At 42.2% G+C, this 17,892-nt stretch overlaps 2 protein-coding genes across 4 annotated transcripts in view; one reads left to right on the top strand and one right to left on the bottom strand.

The window, feature by feature from the left end:
- Positions 1-4,013, top strand: part of TMEM50B (transmembrane protein 50B) — a 17,613-nt gene extending 13,600 nt beyond the window's left edge. For 2 of the 3 annotated variants that reach the window (XM_074601181.1, XM_074601190.1), the window contains exons 7-8: positions 1,276-1,369; positions 1,471-2,867. In XM_074601181.1, coding sequence (XP_074457282.1) covers positions 1,276-1,321 — 46 coding nt within the window. In that variant the 3' untranslated portion in view covers positions 1,322-1,369; positions 1,471-2,867. Of the gene's footprint in view, positions 1-1,275 lie in introns of all 3 variants that reach the window. The other variant, XM_074601171.1, reaches the window with a different exon arrangement.
- IFNGR2 (interferon gamma receptor 2) lies at positions 3,910-17,892 on the bottom strand. The gene is made up of 7 exons (XM_074601157.1): positions 17,619-17,892; positions 12,878-13,004; positions 12,390-12,565; positions 10,434-10,582; positions 8,878-9,031; positions 7,624-7,778; positions 3,910-5,098 (listed from the first exon to the last, which is right to left on the bottom strand). The coding sequence occupies exons 1-7, from the start codon at positions 17,695-17,697 to the stop codon at positions 4,925-4,927; spliced, it is 1,014 nt and encodes a 337-aa protein (XP_074457258.1). The 5' UTR covers positions 17,698-17,892; the 3' UTR covers positions 3,910-4,924.

Below are 17,892 nucleotides of genomic sequence, written 5' to 3'. Positions count from 1 at the left end.
CAGACTTTTGAGAATAGTTTCACCATGCCTGAAGTCTTTACTCTTATTTCAGTAGTTTGGTGAACTTATTTCTGAAGCTGCTTTTTGTTTCTGAAAATGTCTTTCCTTAGTTCCTGTTGTACTCTGTATGTACGTATGTTTTAGGTTCATTTTTTCTTTTATCTTCTAAAATTTGTTTTCAGGATATGAACTGTGAGACAAATTACAACCGTTTTAGTTTTAAAAAAGAAAAAAGTCCTTGTTTTTTATCTCACCATGCACTTTAGGCAGTAACTTTTGAGAAGTCCATCCATTGTCGTAGACTCCTTTCCTTAGACCATACCTGGGTCAATCAGCGATGCCCCTCTCAACGTCCTTATCCAAAACTTTTGTTCTGGTGGAATCGAATTCTCCTCCGTCAGTGTCGTTCCATAATTTCTGTATTCCCTGAACGCTGTCTCTCCTTCAGGACTTGTAATTTGGCCCTGCTTGTTACTCCACCAGCCTTTTTTGACTTAGTTTAACTAAGTACTTTACTAGTATTAGTAGTTAGTTAATTGCCCAGGTGTCCAGCTTGTTTGACTTATCATCACTTGTAATCGCTGTTCTCAGGGTCAGTATTTCTCATTTCCCTGCCTCCTCATTCTCTTATGATTTAGTGTGACTGTGCCCTTCTCTGCCACCTGTTTGTTGGCTATAAGAAAAAAATAATTTGAAGTATAAAGAACAATAAGGAAATCATGCTTGGTTTTGTTCCCTCAACATTTTTTTTTTGATTCAAAAAAGTATTTAATTGCATCCAACCTTATACAAGGAATTTTGGAGATCAGATTGAAATCTGGATCTCACTTATGCACCACAGGATCAATATTCTTTCTGATTGTCTAATAAAAATTTAATTGCTTAGATTCTATCTTAGTGTGATGCATTATGTTCAGCTGATTGCCAGATGCTGGGGTGAGACTTGCTGCTCTGTAACTCTGTGGATCAGTCCTAGAACCTCTTAGATAGCAAATTTTTTTTCCTTCAGAAGGGCAGCTGCTTTTACTGTGAGACTGGCTATTTTTTTTATTTGAGCAATTGCTTCAGCTGGATCTCACCATTTTAGCAATGCATAGTAAATTAAATATAAGTATAAAAAGCAGATACTGACTTGAATAAAAGTTAAGGTTACTGGAGGCATGGTGATTTGTACTGTAGATAGTATAAAATTATAAGGATACTATTAAAATTACCTTTTCTACCTTATGTGTGGTCTGATTATTTTTTCTTTCTTTTTTTTTTTCCCTTCTTTAGTACTCTGATCTACAAGTTTGGAAGAACAGAAGAGTTATGGGGATGAGAGATCACGTATAGCATTGTCTATTCCATACTTGCTATGTCGTACTATGTATGTAGATATATTTACATTTATTTGTTCTTGTTTTGCTTTCTAAATTGTATGGACTGAGACAAATTACAGTTTCTGTAATGAGCTCCCTCTTTTCACAGGACAGATTTGTGAATATGTACATAAGACTGTATATATCTTAAAAAGGGATATGTCAGGCTTTCTTTCTGAAATCTTCAGGCTTATTTCTTCAAATACATGGGTTTCCGTCAACTCCTAAGACTCGATCTTCCAAACCTTCACGTGTGTCAGAGACTCCAGTGGAACAACTAGTGAACAAGTAGGATAAAGCTCGTTCCCTGTAATGGGGGTTATTACTTTTATGCGTAGGTGAGCGAGAGCCGATTTCGTGAGGGCTGCCTGTGTCACCCAAAGCAGTAGCCCCAGCGCATGGATGTGTCCCAGCTAAGCTTAACGAGGGTAAATTCTATTGTATGCTGAGATAAGAGCTGATTTTAACGATTTTGTATGACTGTTCAGAAAAATATAAAGTAGCTATTTTTTTGTAAAAGGTTATGAGTTTTTAAGCAAGGCCCTATATTAAGCAGGTTCTGCATGACAAATCAAACTGTTCTTGACTTCTGATTGCTATAGCACAAATGACATTTGGTAGCACCATGGTCCTTAGAATTAATTTCATGCTGTTCAATGTAGTAGATACCAATTAGTATTTAATATATTTACTGATATTAGAAGAAAAAAACCCACCAAACAAAGATGAAAACTGATGCCAGTCATACTTAAGGAATATGATGAACGAATGAGAATCAGACTAACATCTTTAAAATTACACTAGCATAATTTTCTTCAGGGGAAGCTTTTTGCTGATAAATGAACACTTATCCTGCTACCCATTACTTTTTCTATTTAAAAGGCAAGCATTTCAAGTGGGGATATAGTAGATGTATTTATTGCTAACACTCTTACCTTGAAATACTTGCCAGTTTTAGGGCTGCCATTTGCCCCGGTTAAAAATGTATTTATCTCCTAAATTTCATGGGCACTTTATGGGAATGCGTCCATTATCGAAATCCCATTTCTCCTAGCTGGAGTACACCGAAAGGGCGAACAATGCCATTTTATAGCTTTGGGCTGATCTTGTATATTCATCTTGCTATTGGCGACTTCCTTATCCCATGAGTTCTATGTGGTTTTTAAAGCATTTGAAATCTACCTTGCGTCTAAAAGCTTTTATAACTTTCTATGTATCCAGATCGCTGACCAAATGGTATTAAACTGCAGAATGTAACTTCTGTGCATGGTTACTGTATACTGTTAGTCATCTAACTGCTCCCTTGTGGGAATCTCTCCAGTGGACAGAATATGAAGCAAATACTGCAGCTGAAATTGTGCTACTGGCTGGACTAACATCATCCCCATTTCACCATCCTGCAGTGAGTTAGGATATATTCACTGGTGTTAATCATAGCTTTGTACATAAGTTGTCTGTTTGGTTGTAATTTCAGAAAACCGCAATAAACTTTATCTTATGTTCTCAAAATAGTGAACTTCACCAAGTTAATTGTACAGGACTCTACTTAAATAGCTCAAGTAGCAGTGAACTTTAGCAAGTCTTACACCAGCTAATAAAACCAAGGGTTTTGTTTTCAGGTCCGTCAGTTTCTTGCTGAGGAGCTTAGGAATGTTTGGTGGCTTTTTTACTAAGTGAGAAACAAGTGTAGGCTAGAACTAATCCCACTTACGGTATCTTCCACCTGATGCTTGAACAGCAAGAGTGAAGTGTTTGACTCTGGAGGAACTCTTAACAGTGTGCTTTAATGCAAGTTCCTGGTTAAAAATCAGTATTTCTTTCAGAAGAGAGACAGCTCTGAGGGTGTGAAAGCAGATGTAGTGTAAGAACCACCCAGGCTTCGTTCAGAATATCCCGAGATCCACTTTTACACCACTGGCAGTTCCAGTGCAGGCCAAGGTGGACTGGGATGGCTCATTTTAGGTAATGCCTTTGCCGGCTGCAGTTGTGAAGAGAAACCTTGAATTACTCCTAACAAAAAAAGGTTTTTAACTTTGGCTTATTTGTGTAACTGTAAAAATATCTAGTAACAACTATCTCCAACCAAAGTCTAGCGCAGGGCTTAGTCAAGAAGTTGTATGCTGTATTGCTATATATTCACAGATGTTTTAATTGCCTTCTTATCTATATCCTCTGTTACGCATGTAGGTTGTTCCTTTTGCGAGCCTGTTGGTTCTTCACTTGTTTACAGCACAGTATATAAAAAGAGCGTGGATGAACTTAAAAGCAGGTATTATGCAGCTTGTAGCTGACTCGAAAAGTCTTACCAGAATTGGAAGTATGACTAAGTCTTCAGATAACTACGTGGTCTTAGCATGTTGCCTAATCTTGAGTGATTAGACTAATTCTGTGAGGCAATAACCTTGTGAAGCTTCTGGAAAAAATGTCACTGGTTTTTCATGTCAGGCCTCTGGGTTCCTGGAAGAGGTGGAACAGCATTTCCTCAGATAACCAACAGCTCTGACAGTGACCAGGTTCATTAACAGACCTAAGTAATTTGAACAAGTCATTTGCAAATAAACAAGCACAGTTGTTTATTCTTTTTTTTAAACAACTTCTATCAAACCCAAGAAAAAAAAAGTCAAACAAATAAACCCAACCTTTTTAGTATGGAAGTGGTTCATTTATTCTTTGTGCTTTATTAGACACCTTCCAGACCCCGCAGGATTGTGATGCAAGACTTAATTTGCAGTCTTCTGCTTAAAGGGACTCAAAACGCACCCCTTGGGCAACTTTGCATTAATAGTCAAAAGAGATTTTTAGTGTCTGATAATTACTGATACACATTATAGAAATTCTGAGCAAAATTAAAGTTTGTTTTGCTGTGAAGAATGATTGTCACACCGAAGGAGCGGAAGATTAATGCTTCTCATGAATGTGTCAGGAGGTCTTTCTTGGAGCAGTTCTTTGCATGGGTTCACGCTGAAGAGAATGAAGTACTATAAAATTTCTTTTTTAGACCGCCACACTGATCTGGAGGGAAGAAGCTGCCACAGAAGACTGTGTCTAGTTAAAACGATTCAGAAAAAACATAGTGGGGTGGATAGTGCATTTGAGTGCTAACACAGACTTCATCGATAAGGCAACAAAACAAAAGCCACTACAGAAGTAATTCATGGTGTAATTATTCACTCAAAAATTCCAGCTTGTACTACATCCTACCATAAAGTGCCATTATTTCTCAAAGCTTTATTTCAATTTGGGGTGGGAAATATGACGATGTTAATATAACCATTTTATAACCCTCTGTCTTTTTTTAGGCAATTTAGTGTTCATTTCCCTTTCACATTCCACTTTCTCAGTCTCCTTGGCAGAGCAGAGTTGCTGTTGCAGCGCAGCAGAAGCCATTTAAACAAAGGCTCGGGGTCCACGCTAATCTCAGGAAGGAACATCTCACTTGGGATGTCTCAGTGGACGCATTTTGTCCAGAGCCCATTGTCTGTCCTGCCAGCAGCCATGCGGCACTGCTCGTGGGCGGGAGCCTCTGCAAAGACTTGGCACAGGCACTCTCACTGGGGCGCTGCTTAAGTTACTTCAGTTTCACTGGAGATGCTGCGTGTGTGACCTTGACCATCCAAACTGCTGCCACAGGCTTGGCTTCCATCTCCACAAAACACAACAGATAAAGAATCATGGGGATCGTCCTCGACGTAATTGCCCAACGCATCTAAACCAGGCGTGGAAGGGTCCTTCAAATACTGGAAAGAGCCAGAAACACCAGTTCAGATAGCTATCCCCAGAACAGATGCATTGGAAATTACAGAGACAGAGCAGGTACCACCACCTATAGGCAAGTTGCTTCAGACCAGAATTCACAGGGAGAGCTGCTAAATGTATATTCTGTTCTAGAATTCCTTGAAACTACATTGAACAAGGAGAAAGTTAAAAACCACCTTATTTCTGTGGAAAAAAAATAAACCAGTCATTCAAACTTCCATTTAAATGAGTTAAAGCAGCCTGCATTTCCTATTTCTTTTTTTTAATAAAAACTGACTTTTCATGTCAGTTCAAGCAAATGCCTACTAGTTAAGAACAAGCCATAGAAGAAAACGCTTCTTTATTACACTGCTGGGGACGTGTCCTCCAACTGCAGGAATCTAGCAACTGACAGCTTGTCTGAAGCGCTGATGGAGCAAACGAGATACAAGATTCTGCTTTGTTTGGTGTCAGGCCAGTCGGAGCTGCATCTTTGATTGGTACAAGAATACCAGTGGCATTCTTCTCTTGTAGTTACTTTTTGCTTTAACTTCCCCACTGCCCCCCTTTCCTCCCAAATTAAGTCATCAGCTTTACAATGAATGCATAATCAAAGAAAGAAGCATTAGAAAAAAACGTAGGCCAGAGAAAACGCTTTCTGTTTCTTCCACCACCCCCATATACTCTCCTTATCACTAAGCTGATGTTGTGTTTCACAGGGAATTGGAGCCATTTACCACTTCAGGTACTGAACCAAAAAAAAAAATATAATTTGCCACTGAACACTTTTCCCCTTGATTAAAAAAAAATAAATATAATAAAACCACCTGGAACACAGACACCTTCACATTGTTAAAAGACTGACGTAGCTTGTAGTTTTATTCAAAAGCTTGTCCTATACTGTAAGAGGTGCCAGAATCTGGCTGAGACGGGACTGCAGCTCAAATCACATCTGTTGTGGGACAAAATTAACCTTAGTTTCAATTAAGGCACCACTTTCTCTGTAATCACAGCAAGGTTAATGAGCAATGGGATTTTTTTTTTTTCAGGTGCATCAAACCCAAATGTTTCATACGGGAAGCTCAAATACATCCCCTTTAGCACATTCAAGACATAAATGAGGCTCAGTTTGGCTTTGCTATGTGCAGGCATTTCTGTGGTCGAGCTGCTCCCTATAACTCAGACGCTGAAAGCTCAGATCCTTCTGTAAAAGAAGGAAGCATGTGATTTTTCTGAAAACCTAAAAGAGCACATACAAAACTGCCTTAAAATAATCAGCATTCTGTACTCATGTTTTAAGAGGGGAGGCCACAGGCTGGTTGATCCCTTTTAGAAATACACATTTTAAGAATTATGCATATTTACTGATTTTCCTTCATTTCTTACCAGTGTTTTGCCCAAAACCAGGCTCACCATTGTTCAAGGGTATCTACTTGTGCTGCTTATTTTCCAGATTAATACAATTACTCCAGAAGACACGATGGTAGACTCTATTCTTGCAAGTCCTTTGCAGGAAACGCTGCATTATTTTAATACGCTGCACAAGGATTTTATTTCTTTCCCCCCCCCCCATGTGGGATAACTTTGCTTGATATGTGAAACAGCTGCCTCCACTGAGCCCCCATCAAACGGTAGCTGAGGCAGCACAAAAAGAGAAAATGATGTACTCGGGACTCTGGAGAAAGCCTGGGTTCATTCACCCATACTCCTAAAAAAATCTGGAAAAACAGCTCCACAATCACAGAACTACCATAGTACAACTGACTACTCTGACATGCAGATATATAGAAAGAAATACACCTCACAGAACGGCAAACAAATACAAGCTTTTAAAAATACAGAATGTATGCTGAACAAAAACTTTTAAATCAAGAACTTCCTTAAAGACAACTTCCCGTTTAAATACTAAAAAGAGGAAGATGAACAGGATTGAAACAATACTGTTTAGTACAGAAATGTGTGAGCTACAAGGAGAAAAAAAGTCCCAGGATGACTTTTTCATTTGAATATTGCTAAAACTACAGGAAAAGAATAAAAAGCCCAAGAACATTCCCCCTGGTAGTCTTTAGTCTTCAAGTCAGTCCTTGCTCTTAAAATGATCAGTGTTCGCTTTTCCATATTTGATTTCTAGTCAGGTACCTAGGTCACAAGTACATGTTCTGCAGCACACAAAAGCTTTTTTGCTTCAAGTGAGCAACTGTTTCAGGCCTGATGACTTAAATAAGCAAAGAAAGGGGCGGACAAGGGGTAGTCAAGGAACAGGGAATCTTACTCCATTTTCCTAACAGGATTCTAGCAGCATTTGTATCTTAGTGCAGGGAAAAAAATAATTCCATGGAGTAAAAGAGGAATAAAGTGGGTGATCATATATGAGGAAAGTAACGTTTTACACTAAATCAAGAATTATTTATATCTATTTCTGTTATGCAACAACTAGCTTAGTTCATATTCACTCCAAGATCATCACTGTGTTTTATGGGGGGTGAAGGGAGCAGGGGGGGCAGAAATATAAAACGTCTTCACGTACCTCTTCAAAGTGCGATGGGATTTCTAAAGGTGGCTGAAACCAATATTTAAGTGTTTTGTGGTGTTTCCACAGAAGAAACAAACCAACTATTACCAGAATTACAAGAGCTAACACCAACAGAAATGTTAGTATAATATACCGATCTCTGGTTGCCTCTGAAAAAGAAAAAAAAAAAAAACAACAAACATAGGTATGGTAGGTTGATATTTATACATCATCAAATGTCAAACAACATACAGCAAGCTGAAATTTACTATACTTGGTAATCAAAGTATAATTTCCAAGGTTAAGATCACAACCCTACTATAGATGCCCTCTAAATACCTGTGTTCAGATGTAGCTTATTTTGTGATTCTACTTAGAAGTCACCAGCTCCCATGAGCTGCTGCTCCTTAATCACGCTGCCGAAGGCCAGCTTCTACTTGACACGCTGGCAGGGCAAATGCAGAGCTGGAGGAACCACTGCTGGCACGCAGACGGCAGGCGGGAAATGCCATCTGCCCTTCCACCCTCAAGTTGCCAGCAAGGGCCAATAATCCCAGGGACTGCTCTTTCAGAACACGCATGTCCCTTCAGCAAAGGGAGCGTCGCAGGCTCCAACATCACAGGCTCGGGGGCTTGTGATCAAGTACTGTAACCGGGCCAACACTGCCCCAGCTCCTGCGGTGCCTTCAGAAACTCCATAAGCAGATTTCATCTACACGTCTTCCAGTGTGTTTAAAGCACGCTGAAGATCAGTTGTGCCTGTGTGTTGGTGGTCACACAGAGAGATTCAAGAGAGGGACAAACTCCGTTATCTTGCACATGCGCTCTCCTCCCCTCACCCTCTGTCTTATCTTGTACAAAAACATGTAGCTGGACATGTCAGAGAAGGAGGCAGGTCTAAGAGGAGAGGGACGTTCATGTCCTGCAGGGGGCAGTGGCTGAGGGAGAAGATTTGCAAGAGTAACACTATCTCCTTCTTCAATGACGTCCTCTAAAGACCAACTATTTGTTTTTTCTCCCTAGAAGGTAATACCCATAGCAGTATTTACTACGAAGGAAAAGGACGAGGGGAAGAGTACAACACAGTTTTACCCGACTGAAAAATTCCATATTATTTTGCCATTAATGGCAATTGTGAACTACTATTCGTTGTGCTCTCTTAGCACTCCTGTCAAATATGGGTATGTAACTGACCACTTACACTATCCAAGACTCATGTTGTACATTCATCCCATTATATAAAAAAAAGTAACAAAATCGGATTTATACCACTGACTGTAGTTCTGTGACACTCCGGGACAGTTTGCAGTCCAAGTAACGGGACATCTGAATATGTTGACAATTCTACTCGAATGCTAAAACAATAAAGTGTCAATTCCTTTAGATTTTCAATTTTGAATAGTGTATTGCTTGTCTTTGTCTCCTGTTTAAAAGACACATACAAAAAAAAAAAAGTATTACTGTAAAAACACAGACCTGTCTTCAACATATTTAAGTTTCTTATTCAAAAAGCACAGATTTTATTTTTCATAATTCAGTTTTCCCAAACAAGAGAAGCAGTGAAATAAATTTTAACTTTCCTACTTGAATGCTTTTGAAATGTCATTATCTTTAAATGAAATTAAGCCTGACCATTTAAAACCCTCTATAAGGGGGCAGAGGCATGAAACTGAAGCAAGGTCTCATTTTACCCAAATTACGCTGCTGGACACTTTGACGCAGCTTCTGTAAGAGTTCAGGCAGGGAGCGCAATATAGGAAGGGGGAAGGGAAAAACAAGCCATGAGAAGTGCCTCCACCATCAGAGGAGGCTGACAGAAGCGTAGGTCAGTAAAGAGCTCCCACCATCTCAGCTCCTTCTGCTGAAGAGGAAAACAGCTGATGGGCAGTGCAAAACCTCCACAGCCTCCACATGGCCACCACAGTCTTTTGGGACTTCTTAACCTGTAAGGGGCTAGGATAAGGGCCTCGATGAAGCCGACAGAAGCACACAAGAGTGCCTTCTTGTCTGAATCCCAAACATGAAAGTATTTTATGCGTGTCAGAAAAATACACATTGGTGCAAGACAGGAAGGAAGTGGAGGCGTTTCAGATTTAGCAAGGTCTTCGAAGCAAAAGGTCTTTTAAAAAAAAAAAAAAAATCTTTTCTGCTTCTGTTTTTTTTAAACATTTGACTTTAGAACGATGTTCTTTTGAATCTTCTTCCCTTTTTTTTTTTTATTTTTTTTAAAGTGTATCTTAATCCCTTCCCTGCAACACTGCCCTGTCAAGAACACAATTACCAGGTCCCCAGACAGTGCAACATAAGTGTACGAGACCAACACGTCAGTAGGAACAGGGACAGCTCATCCCAGCTGCGTCCAGCATGTTTCTAATAACTCTGCCTTTCTTTGCCCTAGGAACTGGCGACATCAGGCCAGAGCAGCCTGCTACTGAAGCTGCCAGCACAAACAAGCCTAGCACAGGAAAGGAGGAAGGATATTTCAGAGCTTTCCAAATTGCCTAAGCAAACTTTGGAATCTAAATGTCATTTTAAAGCCACCTTTGACACTTTGTGGATTCTCTCCCTTGATCTCCAGTGTGATTTAACCTTTGTTTCATATGGAGGAAAAAAAAGATGTTTTTGAAAGTTTTGTAATACAAGCAATACTTGTGCCAAGACGAAATTAACTTTTTTTCAAGACTCCAAATGGTGACCGTCACTGCTGGAGAAAAAAATGACATTAGTTTTCTTCCTCCATTTCTGCTGTTCTGACAAGTGACACTGACTCATATCTCTTAGGCACAAAGCCATTATGAAGAAAATAAATTAGAGAGAATTCTTACTTTTTTAGCCGTACTTGTTGCATTCTCCCAGTAGGACACATGATACTCAAGAACATCACCTGCTTCAGATCTAAAAGGGGGTGTGACACTAATTAGAACTGAGTTAGAGCTTACATTCACGCTGTTCACTTTGGGGGGCCCAATAGTAGCTGAAAATAAACACAGAAAGAGCAGTGAACCTCTGGGCTGCAGAACAGCTCATCATACTGTCTCCAGCTTTACTTAGATACTCTCAGCAAACATGCTAAATATCAACAGCTTTTTTCTCAAGAAAGGGAATACAATATTTTGTCATCTACTTAATATATTAAGATATCTACTTTTTTACAAACCTAAGGAAAAAGACGTGAAAGCATAAGTGAAATTAGATAATAAAAAAAAAGTTTCCTATTAACTTTCCCTGGAAACTCAGTAAATATTCACTAGAATGTACCTGAATTTATCTGCAGTTAATGGTGATACAATTTTTGGTTTGCTTTTTTTCCCCCCTTCAAATAGCCTGCCACACATTCCATGTCCTCTAAAAAACACACTGTTTGGGTCGATAGATTGGTCATTAGTCATTTATCCGTTGCATTTTGACTTTCACCAGTTAAGCTTATCAGCATTTGTAAAGCACTCCAGGATCTCAAAAAACCCCACTCATGCAAATATTTGAGTAGTGTACAGCTGCTTGCATACTAAAGAGGGCTAACTATTAACAGTAAAAATCAATCCTGCCATGCAATCATTGCTTATTGTGCCTCAAAAAACCCAGCAGAACCTGCCCTGTCCACGGTTACTTTAGAGAAAATTGGACTCCATGATCTTTACATTGATAGAGAAATTTCAGTTTCTTTCTACTTCCTGTTGCTGTACAACTGCAAACGCCTTGTTCTGTGTCCTCACAAATTCCTGAAGCTCCCCTCTCGAGCGGGACTGATCCAAACATTAAACGAAGAGAACAGCCTGACAGTATAGCCCATGGTCTTGGTGTCTAGGAACTGATCTCGAAGGCGGTCACCTAAGAATGATCACATAATGTTCCTCTTGCTTCCTCAAGGAATAGACACACAAACACCTCTTCCAGCCCAAGCCTCTCCTTTGTCTCATATTCCCATTGCATATTCCCAGTGCTTTCCTAATGCCCAAAGGATCCCACTCCCAAATAATCCTGCATCACAAGCTATGGAAATGTCAGTTGTAAACTTCAGTGCAGGATTCGGGCAATTCCTCACCCTCACACTCCTTATTACTAAAGAAAATCCAAGATTTAGAACTGAAGTCACCAGGGAAAGTATCATACTCTTTGCAGCACAGACCACCACTACTTCTCACAAGGTATGGGGAAACTTGAACCAAAGAGTTAATAAATCCATTTCTCTGCTTCATTAACATTTCAGACAGATTTTTAGACTCAGTATTTACTTTCTTGTAATTCTGAAACCAATCACAGCAAGGCAAAGAGCAGATCTTATAAAGAACAACAATACTCTTGTTCACACATTTATCAGGATTTAAAGTGTGCCATTGACCCTTCTACACTGTAGTTAGGGCAGTTTATATTTATCAGAAAAGGGATCTGTGCAACAGAAATAGGTAGTACAAATTACCTGTCTACTACAAATCAAGGGGGTGTATGTATGCATACAGCAGTGCTAAGCAGGGAAATAAGAAAATGTAAAACTCTAAAAAAATATATGTCGTAGCTCTTGTAAGGCTCAACCACCCAAGGAAACTCATCTGTTTCTGTTTTGATACTTGAAAGACCGCACTGCTAACCCCACTACAGAGAAACTAAATAGTATCAATTTCCTAGTAACACAGGAGGCCTCCTGGCCTTTGTTAACCACACACTTAAAATTCTCTCACTTGGCTTTTGTACATAACAGTCAAAAAAGTCTAGAACAGACAACAGACATAATTTTCAAAAAAATCTCCTTTGAAAGAGACACTGAAATCATAAATAGCACTTACTGTTTCTCTCTGCCACAAATGGATCTGTTTCTACCCAATTAGAAGTCACTTGCCCCAGCTCAGCCCTCACACGCAGAACAACAGTCCAGCGCCGCTCCTTAAGTGACATGGAGAAACCACATTCGGTCTGGGTGATACGGGTGCAGTTCATCTCATCCCACTTCTTAAAAGCCCCTCTGCAACGCAAAACAAAGGACAAATTAAGCATCAGCACATTACTGAAACTACCTAAAATATAACCCAGACGATTTTTTGTAATAGGATTTTTCTCAATTTAGTGAGCATATCACAGGCTAAGAGACTGTCAGTCTTCAGAAGCTGCTTTCAGACATACATAAAAGCATCTGTAACAGATAACTCATTCTTTCATTTCTATGCTTATTTTTAGTTGTGGGGTGTTGTTTTTTTTTTTAAAAAAAACAACAACACAATTGTGTTACTGGATTAGAACAAAATCAGTTTCCTTGTTTTTAGAACTATTTACTTACGTTTTAAAATGGACTGTATATAACACCAAGCCTCTATCCACTTTAACGGGAGACCACCTCAGCAAACTATGAAAGTTATAGGAATAAACCACCACATCCTTTGGTGCTGGTAAATGGGGAAGAGATTCTAAAGGAAGAAGAGGGATAAAAACAATTACTGAAACATTCAAGTACACAGTAACTAACTTTTGGTCTCCAAATTCCAACATCATATATTACATTTTTACTGCTTTGCAGGCAAAGCCGTTCCTCCTCCACATTCCATTTCTAGGTGCACTAGTAGCAGTACATTTAAGTCCCTGCTATCCACAAAGCACCAAATTACAACTTACTGCTTTTATTTTTTCCATACAGAACATAACACTGAAAGTACAGAGTCCAGCACAAAACAATATACCTCACCCAGCTCTGCCATGAAGCTTTAAATTCCACAGCCACTTGTCATTACAAAAGCATGTCTATTTCAATTGTCTGCATCTCACATTTTATTATCTCATGTGCTTTTCCTGACCACCTGGCTCCTGCTAACTTGTTTGAAAATGCTAAAGTCACTTCACCAAAACTTTCCAAGAAACAGGTGGGGAAAAAAAAGCCTTCTCAAACATTCACTAACACATAGAGCACCATTCCACTTGCAAGCCTGAAGTTTTATTAATTTTGAAACTGATTTCACAACGTAGAAAACACCTCTGTTAGAGGCGTGCCTTCTGCTAGTAGGAATGTCCACCCAAATTTGGTGGTGTTATAAAACCTTGGGGGGTGAATGAAGACCTCCATGCATTCTCCAGCAGCTTGTTAGGAGGCAAGCAACACAGGAGCAGAGAGCCAACAGTGTCTCTAGTAGGGGAGAAGAACCACTTCCCTGTTGGCCCAAGCAGGGTGGAGGAGGAAGCATGGCCAGGCACCGAGCTGGGGATGGAGGGGTAGAAAAAGCAAGTGGAAGGTGGGAGGAAGGGCAGCTGAGCAAAAGGCAGAGAACCAAGGGTTGGGGAAATGGGAGTGGTTGAAGTAAAGATAGGCAGATGAGAAATTAAGCGGAGCAGCAGCTGGAGGGAGATGTTAGCTGGCAAGTAGGGCAAAACAGCAGGCTGGAGAACAAAAAAAAAAAAAAATCACTGAAAGACAAGGAGACCAACAGCAAGGAATCGGGATAGCTAAAAAAAAGAGACTAAGATTACCGCAAGTAGGCTGAGGTGAGGAAGACAGGAAAATGCACTTATCAAATGCTTTAAAAACACTTTTGACCACAGCACTGCAGTCACTCAGGCTGGAAGGGCCCTCAGGAGGTCTCCAGTCCAAGCCCCTGCCCTGAGCAGGGCCAGCTCTGGCATCGGACCGGTCTGCTCAGGGCTTTCTCCAGGCAGGTCCCAGAACCTCCAAGGACGGAGCCTGCACAGCCTTGCTGGGCAACAGCTTCACTGCCTGCCTGTCCAAAGAGCAAGAAAGTTTTTCCTTCTACACTTGACTTGTATTTGTCTGTGTAGCGATCCTCTTACACCATTAAACATACTGGGTCAACAGGTCCTAAGCTCAAAGACAACCGTGACATGCCATGATATGGTATCCCATGTAATAAGATTTTCATTTTTTGTTCTTAAGACAATAGTCTCCTAAGATACAGTTTGCTTATTTTCACATAAACAAGATCAGAAGATGAAACACTTATGCTAAATTCTGGCCCCAGTTTTCTTCGGTAATATGGGGATAATGTTAAAAAGTTTTATCTTTTTGATTTCTACATTTGATTTTGTTACACAGCACTAGACAGCACACTGATGCTGACAGTGCTTTCAGAGGAGACATCATGCCAGGATCTTAACATCCTTCACATATAGGAAAGAGACAACACAAATCTTCAGAAAGTTGCATTAAACCTTAAGTCCAAAATACAAAATAATTAGTTAAGCTCTCAAAGTTTTAATTAGGCATGCTACTAGTTTCTAAGCCTCAACTTTCGAGTAGTGCTCTTAAATAAATACACATTGCCTTAAGCTTCAGATGGATCATTCAGCATTGCCAACCTGTTTGAGATTCCTTACAGTTACAAAGACTACCTAAACCGTTAATCGCTTGTGTATTTTAAAGGCCACTAAGTAACCTTTTCTGCATTCAAGAAAAGTTTTCACTTCCCAGTCACGCAAATTCTTTCTTGCGCTCTCACTGCTGGTCTCGCATGTGGCAAGGTATCTCACACCATCAGTAATCTGTGCACTCAGACATCCGATACAAACTAATTTTACAAAATTCGAGAAAGCTGTCAGAACGAAACACAAGCACTAGCATTTTTTTTCTTCACTCATCTCCTTCTTAAAAAAAAAAAAAAAAAGGAAAACAATGAAAAGTTGGTTCATCTTCTCAATCAAGAATGCACACTGATTATTTTGCCTTATATCAGCATTCAGAAACAGATAATTTCCTCTACCAGCTTCAAAAAACACTGAAAAAATTATCAAATCTACAGCTCTGTAGTTGAACATCAAGGTGCTGTGCGCCACAAGGCACTTATTAGTGCACTGAGGAGCTGTTTTCATAGCACACTGAAGGAACACATTCGTATTTCGGTTAGATGTCTCAACTTGACAAGGCAAGTTTCTGAAATCACACACGGAACTCCGTAGCGATCATTAGTTTGTAGGATCCAAAGTAACAAGATGCACACTTCAGAAAAAAAATACCTACTTATGCAAGTACCCGAGAAAAACCCAAACTACGTTAGCCAGGGAAAGGCAGAAATGCTGCATCCTTTCTCTCTGGAAGGTGGTCTTGCTGAATCAGTTCTTTTAAAGCATCTGCCAAACAATGTTCAGATTGTTTTTTCCTGATGCAGAGACTTCCTGACCCTTCAAGCCGCAAGTCAAAGCTTTCATACAGCAGAGTGTGAAGCCACAAGTTACAGTAAGTGAAAGCTGCTCAGCCTGGCCTAGCCATCGGTTTCACAGCCTCCATTCCTGCTCCTGAACGATTTCTGATCCCTTCCCCTGCATCAGCCTTAGAACATATCATTTTGCTAAATGGCAAAAAAAGAAGCCTGGGGGGTTTTTGGATGAACAGAGGACTGGAGCACCTCTCCTACGAAGACAGGCTGAGAGAGTTAGGGTTGTTCAGCCTGGAGAAGAGAGGACTCCAGGGAGACCTTATAGCGGCCTTCCAGTACCTGAAGGGGGTCTACACGAACGATGGGGAGGGAGTTTTTACAAGGGCATGTAGTAATAGGACAAGGAGTAATGGCTTCAAACTGTAAGAGTGTAGATTTAGATGAGATATTAGGAAGAAATTTTTCACTCTAAGGGTGGTGAGGCACTGGAACAGGTTTCCCAGGGAAGCTGTGGCTGCCCCATCCCTGAAAGTGTTCATGGCCAGGCTGGATGGGGCTTTGAGCAGCCTGGTCTAGTGGGAGGTGTCCCTGCCCATGGCAGGGGGTTGGAACTAGATGATCTTTGAGGTCCCTTCCAACTCAAACCATTCTATGATTCTATGACTTTTGCTGTTCCAGTGTACTGAACTGGCTTCTCATGTCGTCAGATAAGCACCAAAGCCTGCAAAAGGTGAACAGCAGAAGTGAGTGGCCAGGTGGGGATGGGTGATGACAGCTAGCTATTCTTTTGGCTCAGATTTTAACACATAGCATTGCCGTTTGCAACAGAAGTAACACAGTGCACTGTGCCTAAGGGAGAGAGCGCAGAGGGGGAGGAGGCCCTACGCACAAGCCGAACACCAGAACACCTCCCTGGGAAATCTGGCTGCTGCCGATAGGACGGGACTGGGCAGCACTGACTGCAGCAGGTACCCCAGCTCACCTCAACCCACCCATGGGCATTTGGGCTCACAAGTCCAGACATGGATCAAAACGGCAGCTGCCTCCGAACAGCCAGAGTCACAGCCTGGCCAGCCAGGCCTTGACGTACAGGAGAAAACGTGACAGCAGACATGCTGAACTCATGGAGGTACCCACGTTCCTCAATAAGGACCACGCTGTGTGCATTACCTCATTCAACACATGTCACAGCGGCTCTTCCACACTTGCTGGGAGACATACCGAAGCCAGGATTATACTTGTGAGCTATGGCTTAGACCTGAACTGAAGAACAGCCCCCCCTTCCATTATGGCAAAGCATTCACATTGAAGCCTAAACGCAATCCCACCTAACCCGTCAATTCACAAAATTAAATGGAGGAGGCTCAAGTACACTTCACAAACAGGTGCCACACCACAAACCACAACCACACCAACGACTCACACCGTGTCAATCCCCCCTCAAGGCTGGGCCCGTGCAGGTTTTTACCCGCTCTCTCACAGAGGCAGCGGGTTTGGGGTCACACCGCCTGGCAGCTGCCGCAGGGCCAGCCTCGGCCCTGGAGGCGAGCCGGTGGCAGCCCGCAGGACGGCAGATTCTGTAGCAGCTGCAACCCCGGACTCGTCCCCTTTCAGAGGGCCAGGCACAGACGGGGCGAGCAAAGGGGGAAATCCGCCACAGCCCCGCTCTCCCCACCGCCGCCCGCCCCGCTGCGCCTCCCGCACCCGCCAGGGCCTCTTCAGGGGACCGTCACGGCCGCGCTGTTCCCCCGCCAGCCCCCTCCGAGGCCGCCCCAACCCGGGCCCTCGCCTCACAAGCTTCCGCCGCCTCCCGTGCCGGAAGCCCGCCGGAGAGGAGGCGCAGTGAGAGGCGCAGGCCGGACGGCAGCCTCCAGCCCCGCACCGCCGGCCACGACCGCAGAGAGCCCCGCGCCCCGCCGCACCCACCTGCGCCCGGGGCCCGGACAGAGCCAAGGAGGAAGAGGAGGAGAAGGAGGAGGGAGAAGAGCGGCACCAGACACGGCATGGCCCGGCTGGCAGCTCCCCGCCGCCCGGCCCCGCTCGCCGCCAGAGGCTGCTAGCCGGTCCCTGAGGAGCGGGGCCGGCGGCGGGCAGGCCTGGCGGGGGCCGCCTCGCACCCGGCGGGCCGGCGCCGGTCGGCGGTTACCGGCAGGGGAGCGGGGCGACCGCTGCCTACCGGCCCCGCTCCGCCTCCACCCCC

This window comes from Larus michahellis, chromosome 1, assembly GCF_964199755.1.
Source record: "Larus michahellis chromosome 1, bLarMic1.1, whole genome shotgun sequence".
NCBI classification, from domain to species: Eukaryota; Metazoa; Chordata; class Aves; order Charadriiformes; family Laridae; genus Larus; species Larus michahellis.
Note: the sequence above shows the minus strand (reverse complement) of the source record. Positions and strands in the feature narration are given on the sequence as shown.

Bases quoted from the DNA above. Each gene is read 5' to 3' on its own strand.
- IFNGR2 (XM_074601157.1), bottom strand. From the start codon at position 17,697: ATGCCGTGTCTGGTGCCGCTCTTCTCCCTCCTCCTTCTCCTCCTCTTC. The intron at 12,566-12,877 runs GTAAGTAAATAG...TTTGCGTTGCAG, and splicing joins TATACAGTCCATTTTAAAAC to AGGGGCTTTTAAGAAGTGGG. The intron at 7,779-8,877 runs GTATAAATCCGA...TTTCTTTTTCAG, and splicing joins TCACAGAACTACAGTCAGTG to AGGCAACCAGAGATCGGTAT.